The sequence below is a fragment of the Gorilla gorilla genome, chromosome 4 (genome assembly GCF_029281585.2).
Source record: "Gorilla gorilla gorilla isolate KB3781 chromosome 4, NHGRI_mGorGor1-v2.1_pri, whole genome shotgun sequence".
Lineage (NCBI taxonomy): Eukaryota > Metazoa > Chordata > Mammalia > Primates > Hominidae > Gorilla > Gorilla gorilla.
Window position 1 is genome coordinate 182,728,293 of NC_073228.2, and position 20,824 is coordinate 182,749,116.

General features: G+C 45.6%; 1 protein-coding gene across 1 annotated transcript; it reads left to right on the forward strand.

Annotated features, from left to right (window-relative positions):
- Positions 1 to 3,267: 3,267 nt before the first annotated feature.
- LOC101136188 (putative uncharacterized protein FLJ44672) lies at positions 3,268 to 20,125 on the forward strand. Its single transcript, XM_063707067.1, has 15 exons — positions 3,268 to 3,485; positions 5,549 to 5,606; positions 5,700 to 5,932; positions 6,707 to 6,897; positions 8,963 to 9,020; positions 9,114 to 9,346; positions 10,121 to 10,311; positions 12,377 to 12,434; positions 12,528 to 12,760; positions 13,535 to 13,725; positions 15,791 to 15,848; positions 15,942 to 16,174; positions 16,949 to 17,139; positions 19,205 to 19,262; positions 19,356 to 20,125. Exon 15 carries the CDS (start codon positions 19,432 to 19,434, stop codon positions 20,116 to 20,118), a length of 687 nt encoding a protein of 228 aa, XP_063563137.1. The 5' UTR covers positions 3,268 to 3,485; positions 5,549 to 5,606; positions 5,700 to 5,932; positions 6,707 to 6,897; positions 8,963 to 9,020; positions 9,114 to 9,346; positions 10,121 to 10,311; positions 12,377 to 12,434; positions 12,528 to 12,760; positions 13,535 to 13,725; positions 15,791 to 15,848; positions 15,942 to 16,174; positions 16,949 to 17,139; positions 19,205 to 19,262; positions 19,356 to 19,431; the 3' UTR covers positions 20,119 to 20,125.
- Positions 20,126 to 20,824: the final 699 nt, after the last annotated feature.

Sequence of the window (20,824 nt, forward strand, 5' to 3'; positions counted from 1 at the left end):
GGCTCATGCCTGTAATTCCAGCACTTTGGGAGGCCGAAGCGGGCAGATTACCTGAGGTCAGGAGTTCGAGACCAGCCTGGCCAACATTGTGAAACCCCGGCTCTACTAAAAATACAAAAATTAGCTGGGCGTGGTGGCACGCACCTGTAATCCCAGCTACTTGGAAGGCTGAGGCAGGAGAATCACTTGAATCTGGGAGGTGGAGGTTGCAGTGAGCTGGGATCGCACCGTTACACTACAGCCTGGGCAAGAAGAGTGAAACTCTGTCTCAAAATAAAATAAAATAAAATAAAATACTAAAAAATTTAGCCAGGCATGGTGGCATGAACCTGGAGTCCCAGGTACTCGGGAGGCTGAGGTGGGAAGATCGCTTGAGCCTGGAAATTTGAGGTTGCAGTGAGCTGTGATTTCGCCACTGCACTCCAGCCTTGGTGACAGTGAGATCTTGAAAAAAAGAAAGAAGAAAGTAAAGAAAGAAGAAATGAGCATGGTGGGCATGGGGACAGATGGCAATGTTAAATAGAATGGTCAGGGGTGGCCTCCTAAGTGAAAATTGAGTAAAGACTTGAAGGAGGGGAAGGAGGTGGCCAAGGTGCTGAGGGAAGAGGATTGTAGGCAGAAACAATAGAATAAACTGTCTGAGGTGTGTCTCCGGCTCTGGAAGGAGGCCCATGGAGCAGATGGAGAGAGGAAGAGAATTAGGGGAGGGAGCCAGGGAGTTGCTGGGTGGGGATCAGTACAGATCACATAAGCCCTGGGAGGTTATTGGTGGGGCTTTGGCTTTTACTCTGACTCAGATGGGAACTGCGGGAGGGTTCTGAGCAGAGAGGCGACATGATCTGTCTCCCGATTTAAAAGCATACTCTGGCTGCTGAGTTGAGAAAGACTGTGGGAAGATGTGATAGAAGCATGGGGGCCAAGCTTTGGCAACATCCAGGCGGGAGATGATGGTGGTCCTGACCAGGGTCGTGGTGGTGTTGAGAGATGGTCAGAGGGGAGAAGTAGGGGAGGAGGCCAGGGAGTTGCTGGGTGGGGATCTTTAGTAGATGTCGAAGACAATCAACAGGATTTCCTGACAGACTGGATATGGGGTGTGAGAGAAGGCAGGGGTCAAGGTTGAGTTTGATTGTTACTGAAATTATTAAGTAATTTTAAAAAACACTACTGCCTTTCCCAATCCTACCAAGTATGGGATGCTAGATTAAAGAAATCTCTTCAGGCTCATTGCAATGGCTCATGCCTGTAGTCCCAGCTGTTTGGTAAGCAGAGGTGCGAGTATCTTTTAAGGGCAGGTGTTCAAGACCAGCCTGGACAACACAGCAAGATCTGCTCTTTACAAAAATATTTTTCAAAATTAAATAAATGTAGCTAGGCATGGTGATGTGTACTTGTAGTTTCAGCTACTCAGGAGGCTGAAGTGGGCAGATCTCTTGAGGTCAGGAGTTTGAGGCCAGCTTGGGCAACATAGCAAGAACCCTCACTCTACAAAAAAATTAAAAAAATAACCAGGCATGGTGACACTCAACTGTACTACCAGCTACTGGGGAGCTGAGGCAGGAAGATGGCTTGAGCCCAGGAGGTCGAGGCTGCAGCGAGCAGTAAATGCACAGCTGCACTCCAGTCTGGGTGACAGAGCAGTACCTGACTCACAATACAAATAAAAATACAAGTAAAATAATATCTCAAGTCAGAGCCTTTTGGCTCTGCAGCCCTTGCAACCCCTCAGCCGTGCAGTGGGGTTTGTGTCGCTGGGAATGAGGAGACCCCTGCCTGGTGTTGTTGCCTGACTAATCAGTGTTTTAAAACATACATTAATCAGGGTGGGCGCGGTGGCTCACACCTGTAATCCCAGCACTTAGGGAGACCCAGGCGGGTGGATCACCTGAGGTCAAGAGTTCAAGACCAGCCTTGCCAACATGGTGAAACTCCTTCTCTACTAAGAAAATACAATAATTAGCTGGACATGGTAGTGGACGCCTGTAATCCCAGCTACTTGGGAGGCTGAGGTAGGAGAATCGCTTGAACCTGCGGGGCGGAGGTGGCAATGAGCTGAGATTGAGCCACTTCACTCCAGCCTCGGCAAAAGAACAAGACTTTGTCTCAAAGAAAAAAAAAAGTATTATATCAACATGTAATGGTTTTATTATTAATATGTAATGAATATTAAATATTTTTAAAATCTTATATCAACATGTAATGGCTTTAATATGTGATGAATAATATTTAAAAATTTGTGTCTTATTTTCTAGTTTTAATATAATTATCTACAGAAAGAAATAGTCTTAGAGATCTTCAATAAAGTTAAAAAAGGTAAAGGGATGTTAGACCCCAAAAGACTGAGAATTTCTAGTTTAGAAATATTCAGAGTAAGCCACATACAACTTGCTACTTGAACTATTTATTTTCTTTTTTTTTTATTTTAGGAGATGGGGTCTCACCCTGTCACCCAGGCTTGAGTACAGTAGTGCTATCACAGCTCACTGCAGCCTTGAACTCCTGGGCTAAGCATACTCCTACCTGAGCCTCCTCAGTAGCTAGGACTGTAGGTATACATGACGATACTTGGCTAATTTTTAAATTGTTTTGTAGACATGGGGTCTCAGTTTGTTGGCCAGGCTGGTGTCAAACTAATGGCCTCAAGTGACCCTTCCACCCCTGCCTCCCATCCTCGAGGTATGTGCCACCACAAGGAGCACTTGTTCAATTTTCTAAAGAAAAAATTTCTAAAGTAAGGCTGTGGGATGATGGCAGGAAGATAAAAGAAAAACAGAAGAATAAGTTAAAATGACTTATTCACACATATTCTTTTGACAGCAAGAAGAACTTTTAGTATATACATTCCTTACAAACAAACAAAAGGCAGATAAACAATGTTGTATAGGAACTTCAACACACACTGTACAATATTCCCACTTTGCTGACATAAGTTATGGAAATTTCGTGGTTTACTTGAGTGTCGCTACCAGTATTTTGCTTCTCTGATGATTTTTATCAACTTCCTCATCTGTTAACTTCTCTCCAAGGTATGTCATGTCACGACATACTGCCGCTGCACGAACATGGCCAGCGTCTTCCTATTCAACATGTAGAATGCTTTCCTAATTTCTCTTTTTACTCTCTGTCTTTGTGTTCTGCATTTTCCTTACTTTTATTGTCAGAAACTCCAGAAAGTCAATCGTACTAATTTATCACGATTTGCTTTATTAATTTATACTTTGCTTATATGGAATTTTGCCCAACAGACCTCATTACAATTTCTAACCTGTTTTATTTTGTTTTTTTTTTCTGAGACAGGGTCTCCCTCTGTTGTCCAAGGCTGGAGTGTAGTAGTGCTATCGCAGCTGACTGCAGCCTCAACCTTCCAGGCTGAAGCGATCCTCCCACCTCAACCTCCCACGTGGCTGAGACTACAGGTGCTTGCTACTATGCCCAACTAATATTTGGAATTTTCGTATACGTGGATTCCAGAGGGGTGACAGCGAAACGTGAGTAAGCATGGATTTTGGTATATGGAGAGATGGGGGGCTGGAACTAATCCTGTATACTGAGGGACGACGACTGTATATGTTTTTACAATTACACTGTAGGATACATACTGTTGCATAGCCTTGAAAATAATAATTTTTAATTGAGTGGAATAATAATAATATTGCTAAAAGTAGCAGCTGGCCAGGTGTGGTTGCTCACACTGGTAATCGCAACACTTTGGGAGGCTGAGGCAGGAGGATGGCTTGAGGCCAAGAGTTTGCGATAGGCCTTGGAAACAAAGGGGGAGTCACCATCCCTACAGAAAAATACATGAATTAGCCTAGTGTGGTGGCATGTTCCTGCAGTGCCAGCTAGTTGGGAGGCTGAGGTGGGAGGATCACTTGAGCCCAGGGAGGCTGAGACTGCAGTGAGTCATGATCAGGCCTCTGCACTCTAGCCTGGGTGACAGAGTGAGACCCTGTCTCAAAACAACAAAAAAGTAGCAGCTAACATCAACTGACCTTTTATACCAGGTGCCTATTGATACCATAGTTTAATTTCTTATAACTGTTTCTTATTTCACTTACCAACTCTGTCTTCAGTTACTCCCAGATTTTTACTGTGTGTGTACAGATGACCTTTTGTTTAGATTGAATTGTCTCCCCAGAAGTAAGATTACTGTGAAACATGGTGAATGGACATTCTCATTACCCTTGATGTAAATTGACAGGGTTTTGGGTGCCTCCCAGCTATAATCTTAGCACTTTGGGAGGCTAAGAGAGGAGGATTGCTTGAGGCCAAGAGTTGGAGGAGGCAGTATGAGAGTATGGTGAGACCCTGTCTCCATTATTTTAAAAAATTGACAGGCTTTACCCTGGAAGGCTTATACACAATTTAAACACCCCTCATAGTATAAGAAAGTGCCCATTTCACTGCACCTTTACCAGCACAGGGTATTATAATTTAGTAAGTCATTTTTTGTTTGATTATTTTAAATAGACAAAAGACCTCATGTTGCTTTACTTGTCACATTTCAACATCTTTCCTCAGCTTATTGGCTCTATCTCTTTTCTGTCTGTAAATGGTTGTTGCTGTTTTGTTCTTTGAGACAGGGTCTTACTCTGTCACCAGGCTGGACTGCAGTGGCATAATCATGCCTCACTGCAGCCTTGACCTCCCAGGCTCAAACTTCAGCATTCCGAGTAGCTGGGACTACAAGTGTGCACCACCACTCCCAGCTAACTTTTTTCTTCTTTTGGATAGAGACAGGGTCTCACTGTGTTGTCCAGACCGGTCTCTAGCTCCTGGCCTTAAGCAATCCTCCTGCATTAGCTTCTCAAATTGCTGGAATTTCAGGCATGAGCCACCATGCCTGGCCTGGGCTAGTCCTATAATCTCTAGCGTTCTCTTTACTTTGTGCTAGCCAATCTCTCATTATGCTGTTCACCTGTTATAATGAATAATTCTCCGTATTAAATTTTACCACTTTAAACTTTTGAGTGGTTTATGCTTCCTGATTGGTCTCTGACTAATATGTTAGGAAGGGTCCCAGGAGATAAACCCACACAGATGGGATTTGGGCATAGGTTTGGTTTCCCAGGGGGCAGTGCTGAGCTCTTTGCCAGTGGGAAATGGGATGCTGGTGATTTCCAGTAGGTGACCTCACAGTGACTCAAGCTACCACTTACTGTTGATTGTGATGAAATGCCAGCTGAGGCACATGCCTTGGGAGCTAAGTGGTTGCTGCCCTTGACCACTATGAAGACTGGTGTGGGAAGGGTCACTTTGGATGCACTTGAGCAGGGGTCCCCAACCCCTGAGCCATGGAGCCCTAGGGAGCCACACAGCAGGAGGTGAGTGGTGTCAAGTGAGGGAGTGAGGGAAGCTTCGTCTGTATTTACAGCCACTCCCCTTTGCTCACATTCCCGCCTGAGCTCCATCTTCTCAGATGAGCAGCAGCATTAGATTCTCATAGGAGAACGCACCCTGTTGTGAACCGTGCATGTGAGGGATCTAGGTTGCGCTGTCCTTATGAGAATCTAATACCTATTGATCTGTCACTTTCTCCCGTCACGCTCAGGTGGGACCATCCAGTTGCAGGAAAACAAGCTTAACACGCCCACCGATTCTACATTATGGTGAGTTCTATAATTATTTTATTATATATTACAGTGTAATAATGGAAATAAAGTGCCTAATAAATGCAAATGTGCTTACATCTTTTGGCCCAGCTCCTACCTCCCGGCAGCCTCTCCAGGCCCAGAACTCTCTCCAGTCAGCGTCTACAGACCAAGCTCATGACTCACAATGGACTATTTAGGCCCATACCCTACCTCACGGCAGTCTCCGCAGATGAGCCTACGGCCTCACAACAGCCTCCACAGGCACAGCTCCATCGTTACAATGGCCTCTTTAGACCCAGCTCCTGCCTCCCGGCCTTCTCTCCAGGCCCTGAACTTTCTCAGTAAGTTCAGGTAGCTGGGACTGTAGGTATACATGACGATACTTGGCTAATTTTTAAATTGTTTTGTAGACATGGGGTCTCACTTTGTTGGCCAGGCTGGTGTCAAACTAATGGCCTCAAGTGACCCTTCCACCCCTGCCTCCCATCCTCGAGGTATGTGCCACCACAAGGGGCACTTGTTCAATTTTCTAAAGAAAAAATTTCTAAAGTAAGGCTGTGGGATGATGGCAGGAAGATAAAAGAAAAACAGAAGAATAAGTTAAAATGACTTATTCACACATATTCTTTTGACAGCAAGAAGAACTTTTAGTATATACATTCCTTACAAACAAACAAAAGGCAGATAAACAATGTTGTATAGGAACTTCAACACACACTGTACAATATTCCCACTTTGCTGACATAAGTTATGGAAATTTCATGGTTTACTTGAGTGTCGCTACCAGTATTTTGCTTCTCTGATGATTTTTATCAACTTCCTCATCTGTTAACTTCTCTCCAAGGTATGTCATGTCACGACATACTGCCGCTGCACGAACATGGCCAGCGTCTTCCTATTCAACATGTAGAATGCTTTCCTAATTTCTCTTTTTACTCTCTGTCTTTGTGTTCTGCATTTTCCTTACTTTTATTGTCAGAAACTCCAGAAAGTCAATCGTACTAATTTATCACGATTTGCTTTATTAATTTATACTTTGCTTATATGGAATTTTGCCCAACAGACCTCATTACAATTTCTAACCTGTTTTATTTTGTTTTTTTTTTCTGAGACAGGGTCTCCCTCTGTTGTCCAAGGCTGGAGTGTAGTAGTGCTATCGCAGCTGACCGCAGCCTCAACCTTCCAGGCTGAAGCGATCCTCCCACCTCAACCTCCCACGTGGCTGAGACTACAGGTGCTTGCCACTATGCCCAACTAATATTTGGAATTTTCGTATACGTGGATTCCAGAGGGGTGATAGCGAAACGTGAGTAAGCATGGATTTTGGTATATGCAGAGATGGGGGGCTGGAACTAATCCTGTATACTGAGGGACGACGACTGTATATGTTTTTACAATTACACTGTAGGATACATACTGTTGCATAGCCTTGAAAATAATAATTTTTAATTGAGTGGAATAATAATAATAATATTGCTAAAAGTAGCAGCTGGCCAGGTGTGGTTGCTCACACTGGTAATCGCAACACTTTGGGAGGCTGAGGCAGGAGGATGGCTTGAGGCCAAGAGTTTGCGATAGGCCTTGGAAACAAAGGGGGAGTCACCATCCCTACAGAAAAATACATGAATTAGCCTAGTGTGGTGGCATGTTCCTGTAGTCCCAGCTAGTTGGGAGGCTGAGGTGGGAGGATCACTTGAGCCCAGGGAGGCTGAGACTGCAGTGAGTCATGATCAGGCCTCTGCACTCCAGCCTGGGTGACAGAGTGAGACCCTGTCTCAAAACAACAAAAAAGTAGCAGCTAACATCAACTGACCTTTTACCAGGTGCCTATTGATACCATAGTTTAATTTCTTAGAACTGTTTCTTATTTCACTTACCAACTCTGTCTTCAGTTACTCCCAGATTTTTACTGTGTGTGTGCAGATGACCTTTTGTTTAGATTGAATTGTCTCCCCAGAAGTAAGATTACTGTGAGACATGGTGAATGGACATTCTCATTACCCTTGATGTAAATTGACAGGGTTTTGGGTGCCTCCCAGCTATAATCTTAGCACTTTGGGAGGCTAAGAGAGGAGGATTGCTTGAGGCCAAGAGTTGGAGGAGGCAGTATGGCAGTATGGTGAGACCCTGTCTCCATTATTTTAAAAAATTGACAGGCTTTACCCTGGAAGGCTTATACACAATTTAAACACCCCTCATAGTATAAGAAAGTGCCCATTTCACTGCACCTTTGCCAGCACAGGGTATTATAATTTAGTAAGTCATTTTTTGTTTGATTATTTTAAATAGACAAAAGACCTCATGTTACTTTACTTGTCACATTTCAACATCTTTCCTCAGCTTATTAGCTCTATCTCTTTTCTGTCTGTAAATGGTTGTTGTTGTTTTGTTCTTTGAGACAGGGTCTTGCTCTGTCACCAGGCTGGACTGTAGTGGCATAATCATGCCTCGCTGCAGCCTTGACCTCCCAGGCTCAAACTTCAGCATTCCGAGTAGCTGGGACTACAAGTGTGCACCACCACTCCCAGCTAACTTTTTTCTTTTTTTTGGATAGAGACAGGGTCTCACTGTGTTGTCCAGACCGGTCTCTAGCTCCTGGCCTTAAGCAATCCTCCTGCATTAGCTTCTCAAATTGCTGGAATTTCAGGCATGAGCCACCATGCCTGGCCTGGGCTAGTCCTGTATTCTCTAGAGTTCTCTTTACTTTGCGCTAGCCAATCTCTCATTATGCTGTTCACCTGTTATAATGAATAATTCTCCGTATTAAATTTTACCACTTTAAACTTTTGAGTGGTTTATGCTTCCTGATTGGCCTCTGACTACTATGTTAGGAAGGGTCCCAGGAGATAAACCCACACAGATGGGATTTGGGCATAGGTTTGGTTTCCCAGGGGGCAGTGCTGAGCTCTTTGCCAGTGGGAAATGGGATGCTGGTGATTTCCAGGAAGTGACCTCACAATGACTCAAGCTACCACTTACTGTTGATTGTGACGAAATGCCAGCTGAGGCACATGCCTTGGGAGCTAAGTGGTTGCTGCCCTTGACCACTATGAAGACTGGCGTGGGAAGGGTCGCTTTGGATGCACTTGAGCAGGGGTCCCCAACCCCTGAGCCATGGAGCCCTAGGGAGCCACACAGCAGGAGGTGAGTGGTGTCAAGTGAGGGAGTGAGGGAAGCTTCGTCTGTATTTACAGCCACTCCCCTTTGCTCACATTCCCGCCTGAGCTCCATCTTCTCAGATGAGCAGCAGCATTAGATTCTCATAGGAGAACGCACCCTGTTGTGAACCGTGCATGTGAGGGATCTAGGTTGCGCTGTCCTTATGAGAATCTAATACCTATTGATCTGTCACTTTCTCCCGTCACGCTCAGGTGGGACCATCCAGTTGCAGGAAAACAAGCTTAACACGCCCACCGATTCTACATTATGGTGAGTTCTATAATTATTTTATTATATATTACAGTGTAATAATGGAAATAAAGTGCCTAATAAATGCAAATGTGCTTACATCTTTTGGCCCAGCTCCTACCTCCCGGCAGCCTCTCCAGGCCCAGAACTCTCTCCAGTCAGCCTCTACAGACCAAGCTCATGACTCACAATGGCCTATTTAGGCCCATACCCTACCTCACGGCAGTCTCCGCAGATGAGCCTACGGCCTCACAACAGCCTCCACAGGCACAGCTCCATCGTTACAATGGCCTCTTTAGACCCAGCTCCTGCCTCCCGGCCTTCTCTCCAGGCCCTGAACTTTCTCAGTAAGTTCAGGTAGCTGGGACTGTAGGTATACATGACGATACTTGGCTAATTTTTAAATTGTTTTGTAGACATGGGGTCTCACTTTGTTGGCCAGGCTGGTGTCAAACTAATGGCCTCAAGTGACCCTTCCACCCCTGCCTCCCATCCTCGAGGTATGTGCCACCACAAGGGGCACTTGTTCAATTTTCTAAAGAAAAAATTTCTAAAGTAAGGCTGTGGGATGATGGCAGGAAGATAAAAGAAAAACAGAAGAATAAGTTAAAATGACTTATTCACACATATTCTTTTGACAGCAAGAAGAACTTTTAGTATATACATTCCTTACAAACAAACAAAAGGCAGATAAACAATGTTGTATAGGAACTTCAACACACACTGTACAATATTCCCACTTTGCTGACATAAGTTATGGAAATTTCATGGTTTACTTGAGTGTCGCTACCAGTATTTTGCTTCTCTGATGATTTTTATCAACTTCCTCATCTGTTAACTTCTCTCCAAGGTATGTCATGTCACGACATACTGCCGCTGCACGAACATGGCCAGCGTCTTCCTATTCAACATGTAGAATGCTTTCCTAATTTCTCTTTTTACTCTCTGTCTTTGTGTTCTGCATTTTCCTTACTTTTATTGTCAGAAACTCCAGAAAGTCAATCGTACTAATTTATCACGATTTGCTTTATTAATTTATACTTTGCTTATATGGAATTTTGCCCAACAGACCTCATTACAATTTCTAACCTGTTTTATTTTGTTTTTTTTTTCTGAGACAGGGTCTCCCTCTGTTGTCCAAGGCTGGAGTGTAGTAGTGCTATCGCAGCTGACCGCAGCCTCAACCTTCCAGGCTGAAGCGATCCTCCCACCTCAACCTCCCACGTGGCTGAGACTACAGGTGCTTGCCACTATGCCCAACTAATATTTGGAATTTTCGTATACGTGGATTCCAGAGGGGTGATAGCGAAACGTGAGTAAGCATGGATTTTGGTATATGCAGAGATGGGGGGCTGGAACTAATCCTGTATACTGAGGGACGACGACTGTATATGTTTTTACAATTACACTGTAGGATACATACTGTTGCATAGCCTTGAAAATAATAATTTTTAATTGAGTGGAATAATAATAATAATATTGCTAAAAGTAGCAGCTGGCCAGGTGTGGTTGCTCACACTGGTAATCGCAACACTTTGGGAGGCTGAGGCAGGAGGATGGCTTGAGGCCAAGAGTTTGCGATAGGCCTTGGAAACAAAGGGGGAGTCACCATCCCTACAGAAAAATACATGAATTAGCCTAGTGTGGTGGCATGTTCCTGTAGTCCCAGCTAGTTGGGAGGCTGAGGTGGGAGGATCACTTGAGCCCAGGGAGGCTGAGACTGCAGTGAGTCATGATCAGGCCTCTGCACTCCAGCCTGGGTGACAGAGTGAGACCCTGTCTCAAAACAACAAAAAAGTAGCAGCTAACATCAACTGACCTTTTACCAGGTGCCTATTGATACCATAGTTTAATTTCTTAGAACTGTTTCTTATTTCACTTACCAACTCTGTCTTCAGTTACTCCCAGATTTTTACTGTGTGTGTGCAGATGACCTTTTGTTTAGATTGAATTGTCTCCCCAGAAGTAAGATTACTGTGAGACATGGTGAATGGACATTCTCATTACCCTTGATGTAAATTGACAGGGTTTTGGGTGCCTCCCAGCTATAATCTTAGCACTTTGGGAGGCTAAGAGAGGAGGATTGCTTGAGGCCAAGAGTTGGAGGAGGCAGTATGGCAGTATGGTGAGACCCTGTCTCCATTATTTTAAAAAATTGACAGGCTTTACCCTGGAAGGCTTATACACAATTTAAACACCCCTCATAGTATAAGAAAGTGCCCATTTCACTGCACCTTTGCCAGCACAGGGTATTATAATTTAGTAAGTCATTTTTTGTTTGATTATTTTAAATAGACAAAAGACCTCATGTTACTTTACTTGTCACATTTCAACATCTTTCCTCAGCTTATTAGCTCTATCTCTTTTCTGTCTGTAAATGGTTGTTGTTGTTTTGTTCTTTGAGACAGGGTCTTGCTCTGTCACCAGGCTGGACTGTAGTGGCATAATCATGCCTCGCTGCAGCCTTGACCTCCCAGGCTCAAACTTCAGCATTCCGAGTAGCTGGGACTACAAGTGTGCACCACCACTCCCAGCTAACTTTTTTCTTTTTTTTGGATAGAGACAGGGTCTCACTGTGTTGTCCAGACCGGTCTCTAGCTCCTGGCCTTAAGCAATCCTCCTGCATTAGCTTCTCAAATTGCTGGAATTTCAGGCATGAGCCACCATGCCTGGCCTGGGCTAGTCCTGTATTCTCTAGAGTTCTCTTTACTTTGCGCTAGCCAATCTCTCATTATGCTGTTCACCTGTTATAATGAATAATTCTCCGTATTAAATTTTACCACTTTAAACTTTTGAGTGGTTTATGCTTCCTGATTGGCCTCTGACTACTATGTTAGGAAGGGTCCCAGGAGATAAACCCACACAGATGGGATTTGGGCATAGGTTTGGTTTCCCAGGGGGCAGTGCTGAGCTCTTTGCCAGTGGGAAATGGGATGCTGGTGATTTCCAGGAAGTGACCTCACAATGACTCAAGCTACCACTTACTGTTGATTGTGACGAAATGCCAGCTGAGGCACATGCCTTGGGAGCTAAGTGGTTGCTGCCCTTGACCACTATGAAGACTGGCGTGGGAAGGGTCGCTTTGGATGCACTTGAGCAGGGGTCCCCAACCCCTGAGCCATGGAGCCCTAGGGAGCCACACAGCAGGAGGTGAGTGGTGTCAAGTGAGGGAGTGAGGGAAGCTTCGTCTGTATTTACAGCCACTCCCCTTTGCTCACATTCCCGCCTGAGCTCCATCTTCTCAGATGAGCAGCAGCATTAGATTCTCATAGGAGAACGCACCCTGTTGTGAACCGTGCATGTGAGGGATCTAGGTTGCGCTGTCCTTATGAGAATCTAATACCTATTGATCTGTCACTTTCTCCCGTCACGCTCAGGTGGGACCATCCAGTTGCAGGAAAACAAGCTTAACACGCCCACCGATTCTACATTATGGTGAGTTCTATAATTATTTTATTATATATTACAGTGTAATAATGGAAATAAAGTGCCTAATAAATGCAAATGTGCTTACATCTTTTGGCCCAGCTCCTACCTCCCGGCAGCCTCTCCAGGCCCAGAACTCTCTCCAGTCAGCCTCTACAGACCAAGCTCATGACTCACAATGGCCTATTTAGGCCCATACCCTACCTCACGGCAGTCTCCGCAGATGAGCCTACGGCCTCACAACAGCCTCCACAGGCACAGCTCCATCGTTACAATGGCCTCTTTAGACCCAGCTCCTGCCTCCCGGCCTTCTCTCCAGGCCCTGAACTTTCTCAGTAAGTTCAGGTAGCTGGGACTGTAGGTATACATGACGATACTTGGCTAATTTTTAAATTGTTTTGTAGACATGGGGTCTCACTTTGTTGGCCAGGCTGGTGTCAAACTAATGGCCTCAAGTGACCCTTCCACCCCTGCCTCCCATCCTCGAGGTATGTGCCACCACAAGGGGCACTTGTTCAATTTTCTAAAGAAAAAATTTCTAAAGTAAGGCTGTGGGATGATGGCAGGAAGATAAAAGAAAAACAGAAGAATAAGTTAAAATGACTTATTCACACATATTCTTTTGACAGCAAGAAGAACTTTTAGTATATACATTCCTTACAAACAAACAAAAGGCAGATAAACAATGTTGTATAGGAACTTCAACACACACTGTACAATATTCCCACTTTGCTGACATAAGTTATGGAAATTTCATGGTTTACTTGAGTGTTGCTACCAGTATTTTGCTTCTCTGATGATTTTTATCAACTTCCTCATCTGTTAACTTCTCTCCAAGGTATGTCATGTCACGACATACTGCCGCTGCACGAACATGGCCAGCGTCTTCCTATTCAACATGTAGAATGCTTTCCTAATTTCTCTTTTTACTCTCTGTCTTTGTGTTCTGCATTTTCCTTACTTTTATTGTCAGAAACTCCAGAAAGTCAATCGTACTAATTTATCACGATTTGCTTTATTAATTTATACTTTGCTTATATGGAATTTTGCCCAACAGACCTCATTACAATTTCTAACCTGTTTTATTTTGTTTTTTTTTTCTGAGACAGGGTCTCCCTCTGTTGTCCAAGGCTGGAGTGTAGTAGTGCTATCGCAGCTGACCGCAGCCTCAACCTTCCAGGCTGAAGCGATCCTCCCACCTCAACCTCCCACGTGGCTGAGACTACAGGTGCTTGCCACTATGCCCAACTAATATTTGGAATTTTCGTATACGTGGATTCCAGAGGGGTGATAGCGAAACGTGAGTAAGCATGGATTTTGGTATATGCAGAGATGGGGGGCTGGAACTAATCCTGTATACTGAGGGACGACGACTGTATATGTTTTTACAATTACACTGTAGGATACATACTGTTGCATAGCCTTGAAAATAATAATTTTTAATTGAGTGGAATAATAATAATAATATTGCTAAAAGTAGCAGCTGGCCAGGTGTGGTTGCTCACACTGGTAATCGCAACACTTTGGGAGGCTGAGGCAGGAGGATGGCTTGAGGCCAAGAGTTTGCGATAGGCCTTGGAAACAAAGGGGGAGTCACCATCCCTACAGAAAAATACATGAATTAGCCTAGTGTGGTGGCATGTTCCTGTAGTCCCAGCTAGTTGGGAGGCTGAGGTGGGAGGATCACTTGAGCCCAGGGAGGCTGAGACTGCAGTGAGTCATGATCAGGCCTCTGCACTCCAGCCTGGGTGACAGAGTGAGACCCTGTCTCAAAACAACAAAAAAGTAGCAGCTAACATCAACTGACCTTTTACCAGGTGCCTATTGATACCATAGTTTAATTTCTTAGAACTGTTTCTTATTTCACTTACCAACTCTGTCTTCAGTTACTCCCAGATTTTTACTGTGTGTGTGCAGATGACCTTTTGTTTAGATTGAATTGTCTCCCCAGAAGTAAGATTACTGTGAGACATGGTGAATGGACATTCTCATTACCCTTGATGTAAATTGACAGGGTTTTGGGTGCCTCCCAGCTATAATCTTAGCACTTTGGGAGGCTAAGAGAGGAGGATTGCTTGAGGCCAAGAGTTGGAGGAGGCAGTATGGCAGTATGGTGAGACCCTGTCTCCATTATTTTAAAAAATTGACAGGCTTTACCCTGGAAGGCTTATACACAATTTAAACACCCCTCATAGTATAAGAAAGTGCCCATTTCACTGCACCTTTGCCAGCACAGGGTATTATAATTTAGTAAGTCATTTTTTGTTTGATTATTTTAAATAGACAAAAGACCTCATGTTACTTTACTTGTCACATTTCAACATCTTTCCTCAGCTTATTAGCTCTATCTCTTTTCTGTCTGTAAATGGTTGTTGTTGTTTTGTTCTTTGAGACAGGGTCTTGCTCTGTCACCAGGCTGGACTGTAGTGGCATAATCATGCCTCGCTGCAGCCTTGACCTCCCAGGCTCAAACTTCAGCATTCCGAGTAGCTGGGACTACAAGTGTGCACCACCACTCCCAGCTAACTTTTTTCTTTTTTTTGGATAGAGACAGGGTCTCACTGTGTTGTCCAGACCGGTCTCTAGCTCCTGGCCTTAAGCAATCCTCCTGCATTAGCTTCTCAAATTGCTGGAATTTCAGGCATGAGCCACCATGCCTGGCCTGGGCTAGTCCTGTATTCTCTAGAGTTCTCTTTACTTTGCGCTAGCCAATCTCTCATTATGCTGTTCACCTGTTATAATGAATAATTCTCCGTATTAAATTTTACCACTTTAAACTTTTGAGTGGTTTATGCTTCCTGATTGGCCTCTGACTACTATGTTAGGAAGGGTCCCAGGAGATAAACCCACACAGATGGGATTTGGGCATAGGTTTGGTTTCCCAGGGGGCAGTGCTGAGCTCTTTGCCAGTGGGAAATGGGATGCTGGTGATTTCCAGGAAGTGACCTCACAATGACTCAAGCTACCACTTACTGTTGATTGTGACGAAATGCCAGCTGAGGCACATGCCTTGGGAGCTAAGTGGTTGCTGCCCTTGACCACTATGAAGACTGGCGTGGGAAGGGTCGCTTTGGATGCACTTGAGCAGGGGTCCCCAACCCCTGAGCCATGGAGCCCTAGGGAGCCACACAGCAGGAGGTGAGTGGTGTCAAGTGAGGGAGTGAGGGAAGCTTCGTCTGTATTTACAGCCACTCCCCTTTGCTCACATTCCCGCCTGAGCTCCATCTTCTCAGATGAGCAGCAGCATTAGATTCTCATAGGAGAACGCACCCTGTTGTGAACCGTGCATGTGAGGGATCTAGGTTGCGCTGTCCTTATGAGAATCTAATACCTATTGATCTGTCACTTTCTCCCGTCACGCTCAGGTGGGACCATCCAGTTGCAGGAAAACAAGCTTAACACGCCCACCGATTCTACATTATGGTGAGTTCTATAATTATTTTATTATATATTACAGTGTAATAATGGAAATAAAGTGCCTAATAAATGCAAATGTGCTTACATCTTTTGGCCCAGCTCCTACCTCCCGGCAGCCTCTCCAGGCCCAGAACTCTCTCCAGTCAGCCTCTACAGACCAAGCTCATGACTCACAATGGCCTATTTAGGCCCATACCCTACCTCACGGCAGTCTCCGCAGATGAGCCTACGGCCTCACAACAGCCTCCACAGGCACAGCTCCATCGTTACAATGGCCTCTTTAGACCCAGCTCCTGCCTCCCGGCCTTCTCTCCAGGCCCTGAACTTTCTCAGTAAGTTCAGGTAGCTGGGACTGTAGGTATACATGACGATACTTGGCTAATTTTTAAATTGTTTTGTAGACATGGGGTCTCACTTTGTTGGCCAGGCTGGTGTCAAACTAATGGCCTCAAGTGACCCTTCCACCCCTGCCTCCCATCCTCGAGGTATGTGCCACCACAAGGGGCACTTGTTCAATTTTCTAAAGAAAAAATTTCTAAAGTAAGGCTGTGGGATGATGGCAGGAAGATAAAAGAAAAACAGAAGAATAAGTTAAAATGACTTATTCACACATATTCTTTTGACAGCAAGAAGAACTTTTAGTATATACATTCCTTACAAACAAACAAAAGGCAGATAAACAATGTTGTATAGGAACTTCAACACACACTGTACAATATTCCCACTTTGCTGACATAAGTTATGGAAATTTCATGGTTTACTTGAGTGTCGCTACCAGTATTTTGCTTCTCTGATGATTTTTATCAACTTCCTCATCTGTTAACTTCTCTCCAAGGTATGTCATGTCACGACATACTGCCGCTGCACGAACATGGCCAGCGTCTTCCTATTCAACATGTAGAATGCTTTCCTAATTTCTCTTTTTACTCTCTGTCTTTGTGTTCTGCATTTTCCTTACTTTTATTGTCAGAAACTCCAGAAAGTCAATCGTACTAATTTATCACGATTTGCTTTATTAATTTATACTTTGCTTATATGGAATTTTGCCCAACAGACCTCATTACAATTTCTAACCTGTTTTATTTTGTTTTTTTTTTCTGAGACAGGGTCTCCCTCTGTTGTCCAAGGCTGGAGTGTAGTAGTGCTATCGCAGCTGACCGCAGCCTCAACCTTCCAGGCTGAAGCGATCCTCCCACCTCAACCTCCCACGTGGCTGAGACTACAGGTGCTTGCCACTATGCCCAACTAATATTTGGAATTTTCGTATACGTGGATTCCAGAGGGGTGATAGCGAAACGTGAGTAAGCATGGATTTTGGTATATGCAGAGATGGGGGGCTGGAACTAATCCTGTATACTGAGGGACGACGACTGTATATGTTTTTACAATTACACTGTAGGATACATACTGTTGCATAGCCTTGAAAATAATAATTTTTAATTGAGTGGAATAATAATAATAATATTGCTAAAAGTAGCAGCTGGCCAGGTGTGGTTGCTCACACTGGTAATCGCAACACTTTGGGAGGCTGAGGCAGGAGGATGGCTTGAGGCCAAGAGTTTGCGATAGGCCTTGGAAACAAAGGGGGAGTCACCATCCCTACAGAAAAATACATGAATTAGCCTAGTGTGGTGGCATGTTCCTGTAGTCCCAGCTAGTTGGGAGGCTGAGGTGGGAGGATCACTTGAGCCCAGGGAGGCTGAGACTGCAGTGAGTCATGATCAGGCCTCTGCACTCCAGCCTGGGTGACAGAGTGAGACCCTGTCTCAAAACAACAAAAAAGTAGCAGCTAACATCAACTGACCTTTTACCAGGTGCCTATTGATACCATAGTTTAATTTCTTAGAACTGTTTCTTATTTCACTTACCAACTCTGTCTTCAGTTACTCCCAGATTTTTACTGTGTGTGTGCAGATGACCTTTTGTTTAGATTGAATTGTCTCCCCAGAAGTAAGATTACTGTGAGACATGGTGAATGGACATTCTCATTACCCTTGATGTAAATTGACAGGGTTTTGGGTGCCTCCCAGCTATAATCTTAGCACTTTGGGAGGCTAAGAGAGGAGGATTGCTTGAGGCCAAGAGTTGGAGGAGGCAGTATGGCAGTATGGTGAGACCCTGTCTCCATTATTTTAAAAAATTGACAGGCTTTACCCTGGAAGGCTTATACACAATTTAAACACCCCTCATAGTATAAGAAAGTGCCCATTTCACTGCACCTTTGCCAGCACAGGGTATTATAATTTAGTAAGTCATTTTTTGTTTGATTATTTTAAATAGACAAAAGACCTCATGTTACTTTACTTGTCACATTTCAACATCTTTCCTCAGCTTATTAGCTCTATCTCTTTTCTGTCTGTAAATGGTTGTTGTTGTTTTGTTCTTTGAGACAGGGTCTTGCTCTGTCACCAGGCTGGACTGTAGTGGCATAATCATGCCTCGCTGCAGCCTTGACCTCCCAGGCTCAAACTTCAGCATTCCGAGTAGCTGGGACTACAAGTGTGCACCACCACTCCCAGCTAACTTTTTTCTTTTTTTTGGATAGAGACAGGGTCTCACTGTGTTGTCCAGACCGGTCTCTAGCTCCTGGCCTTAAGCAATCCTCCTGCATTAGCTTCTCAAATTGCTGGAATTTCAGGCATGAGCCACCATGCCTGGCCTGGGCTAGTCCTGTATTCTCTAGAGTTCTCTTTACTTTGTGCTAGCCAATCTCTCATTATGCTGTTCACCTGTTATAATGAATAATTCTCCGTATTAAATTTTACCACTTTAAACTTTTGAGTGGTTTATGCTTCCTGATTGGCCTCTGACTACTATGTTAGGAAGGGTCCCAGGAGATAAACCCACACAGATGGGATTTGGGCATAGGTTTGGTTTCCCAGGGGGCAGTGCTGAGCTCTTTGCCAGTGGGAAATGGGATGCTGGTGATTTCCAGGAAGTGACCTCACAATGACTCAAGCTACCACTTACTGTTGATTGTGACGAAATGCCAGCTGAGGCACATGCCTTGGGAGCTGAGTGGTTGCTGCCCTTGACCACTATGAAGACTGGCGTGGGAAGGGTCGCTTTGGATGCACTTGAGCAGGGGTCCCCAACCCCTGAGCCATGGAGCCCTAGGGAGCCACACAGCAGGAGGTGAGTGGTGTCGAGTGAGGGAGTGAGGGAAGCTTCGTCTGTATTTACAGCCACTCCCCTTTGCTCACATTCCCGCCTGAGCTCCACCTTCTCAGATGAGCAGCAGCATTAGATTCTCATAGGAGAACGCACCCTGTTGTGAACCGTGCATGTGAGGGATCTAGGTTGCGCTGTCCTTATGAGAATCTAATACCTATTGATCTGTCACTTTCTCCCGTCACGCTCAGGTGGGACCATCCAGTTGCAGGAAAACAAGCTTAACACGCCCACTGATTCTACATTATGGTGAGTTCTATAATTATTTTATTATATATTACAGTGTAATAATGGAAATAAAGTGCCTAATAAATGCAAATGTGCTTACATCTTTTGGCCCAGCTCCTACCTCCCGGCAGCCTCTCCAGGCCCAGAACTCTCTCCAGTCAGCGTCTACAGACCAAGCTCATGACTCACAATGGCCTATTTAGGCCCATACCCTACCTCACGGCAGTCTCCGCAGATGAGGCTACTGCCTCACAACAGCCTCCACAGGCACAGCTCCATCGTTACAATGGCCTGTTTAGACCCAGCTCCTGCCTCCCAGCCTTCTCTCCAGGGCCTGAGCTTTCTCAAGTCAACCTCACCAGGCCCAGCTCATGCTTCTTTGCAGCCTCTCCAGGCCCAGCTCCTGCATCTTGGTGGCCTCTACAGTCCCAACATCTGCCTCACAGCAGATTCTTCAGGCCCAGCATCTGCCTCACTGTGGACCCCCCAAGCCAAGCTCCCAACCTTTCAGCAGCTTCTACACACCCAGCTCCTGCCACCCAGTGGCCTCTTTAGGCCAAGCTCATGCTTCACAAGGGCCTTTCCAGGCCCAGCTTTTATCTCATGGCAACCTTCCCTGGCCAGATTCCTGCCTGTCTCCCAGCAGCCTAGACAGGCCCAGGTCTTGCCCCACACTGGCCTCTCTACATCCAGCTCTTGCCTCACGGTGGCCTCTCCAGGCCCAACTCCTGTCCCAGAACGTCATCTCCGGGCCCAAAACTTACTCAAGTCAGACTCTCTAGTCCCAACTGCTGCCTCCTGGTGGCCTATGAAGGCCCAAAATCTCCTCAAGTTGACCTCTCCAGGCCCAGCTCCTGCCTCGCAATTGCCTTTGTAGGCCAAGATCATGCCGCGAAGTGGCCTTTCCTAGCCTAACTTTTGCTTTTTGACGCATACTCCAGTCCCAAAACTTCCTCCAGTCAGCCGGTCCAGGCCAAGCTCTTCCTCCCAAAGGCTTCTGCAGGCCAAAATCGTCCTGAAGTCACCCTCTGCAGGTCCAGCTCCTGCCTCCAAATGCTGTGTAGGCCAAGCTAATGCCTCACAGCACACTTTCCAGGCTAAGCGTTGCCTTTTGTGCATCCTCTCCAAGCCCTGAACTTACTCCAGTCGGCCTCTCCAGGCCCAGCTCTTCCTCTCGGCGGCCTCTGCAGGCCCAGACTGTTGTCAAGTCGGCCTGTCCAGGGCCAGCTCCTGCCTCCCGGCGGCCTCTACAGGCCCAAGTCGTACTCAAGTCGGCCTCCCCAGGCCCAGCTCCGGCCTCTCGGTGGCCTCTCCGGGTGCAAAAGTTCCTTGAGTCAGCCTCTCCAGGCCCAGCTCCTCCTGCCTCCCAGTGGCCTTTCGGCCCAGCCCAGCTCATGCCTCTGGTGGCCTTCCCAGGCCCCGCTTTGGACTTTCGGTGGCCTCTGCAGGCCTCGACAAGGCCCGGCCTCCTGCCTCCCGAAGACCTGCACAGGCCCAGCCTCTGCCTCACAGCGGACTCTCCACACCCAGCTAGCTCTCGCCTCACTGCAGCCTCCCGAGTCCAAAGCTCCTGCCTCTCGGCC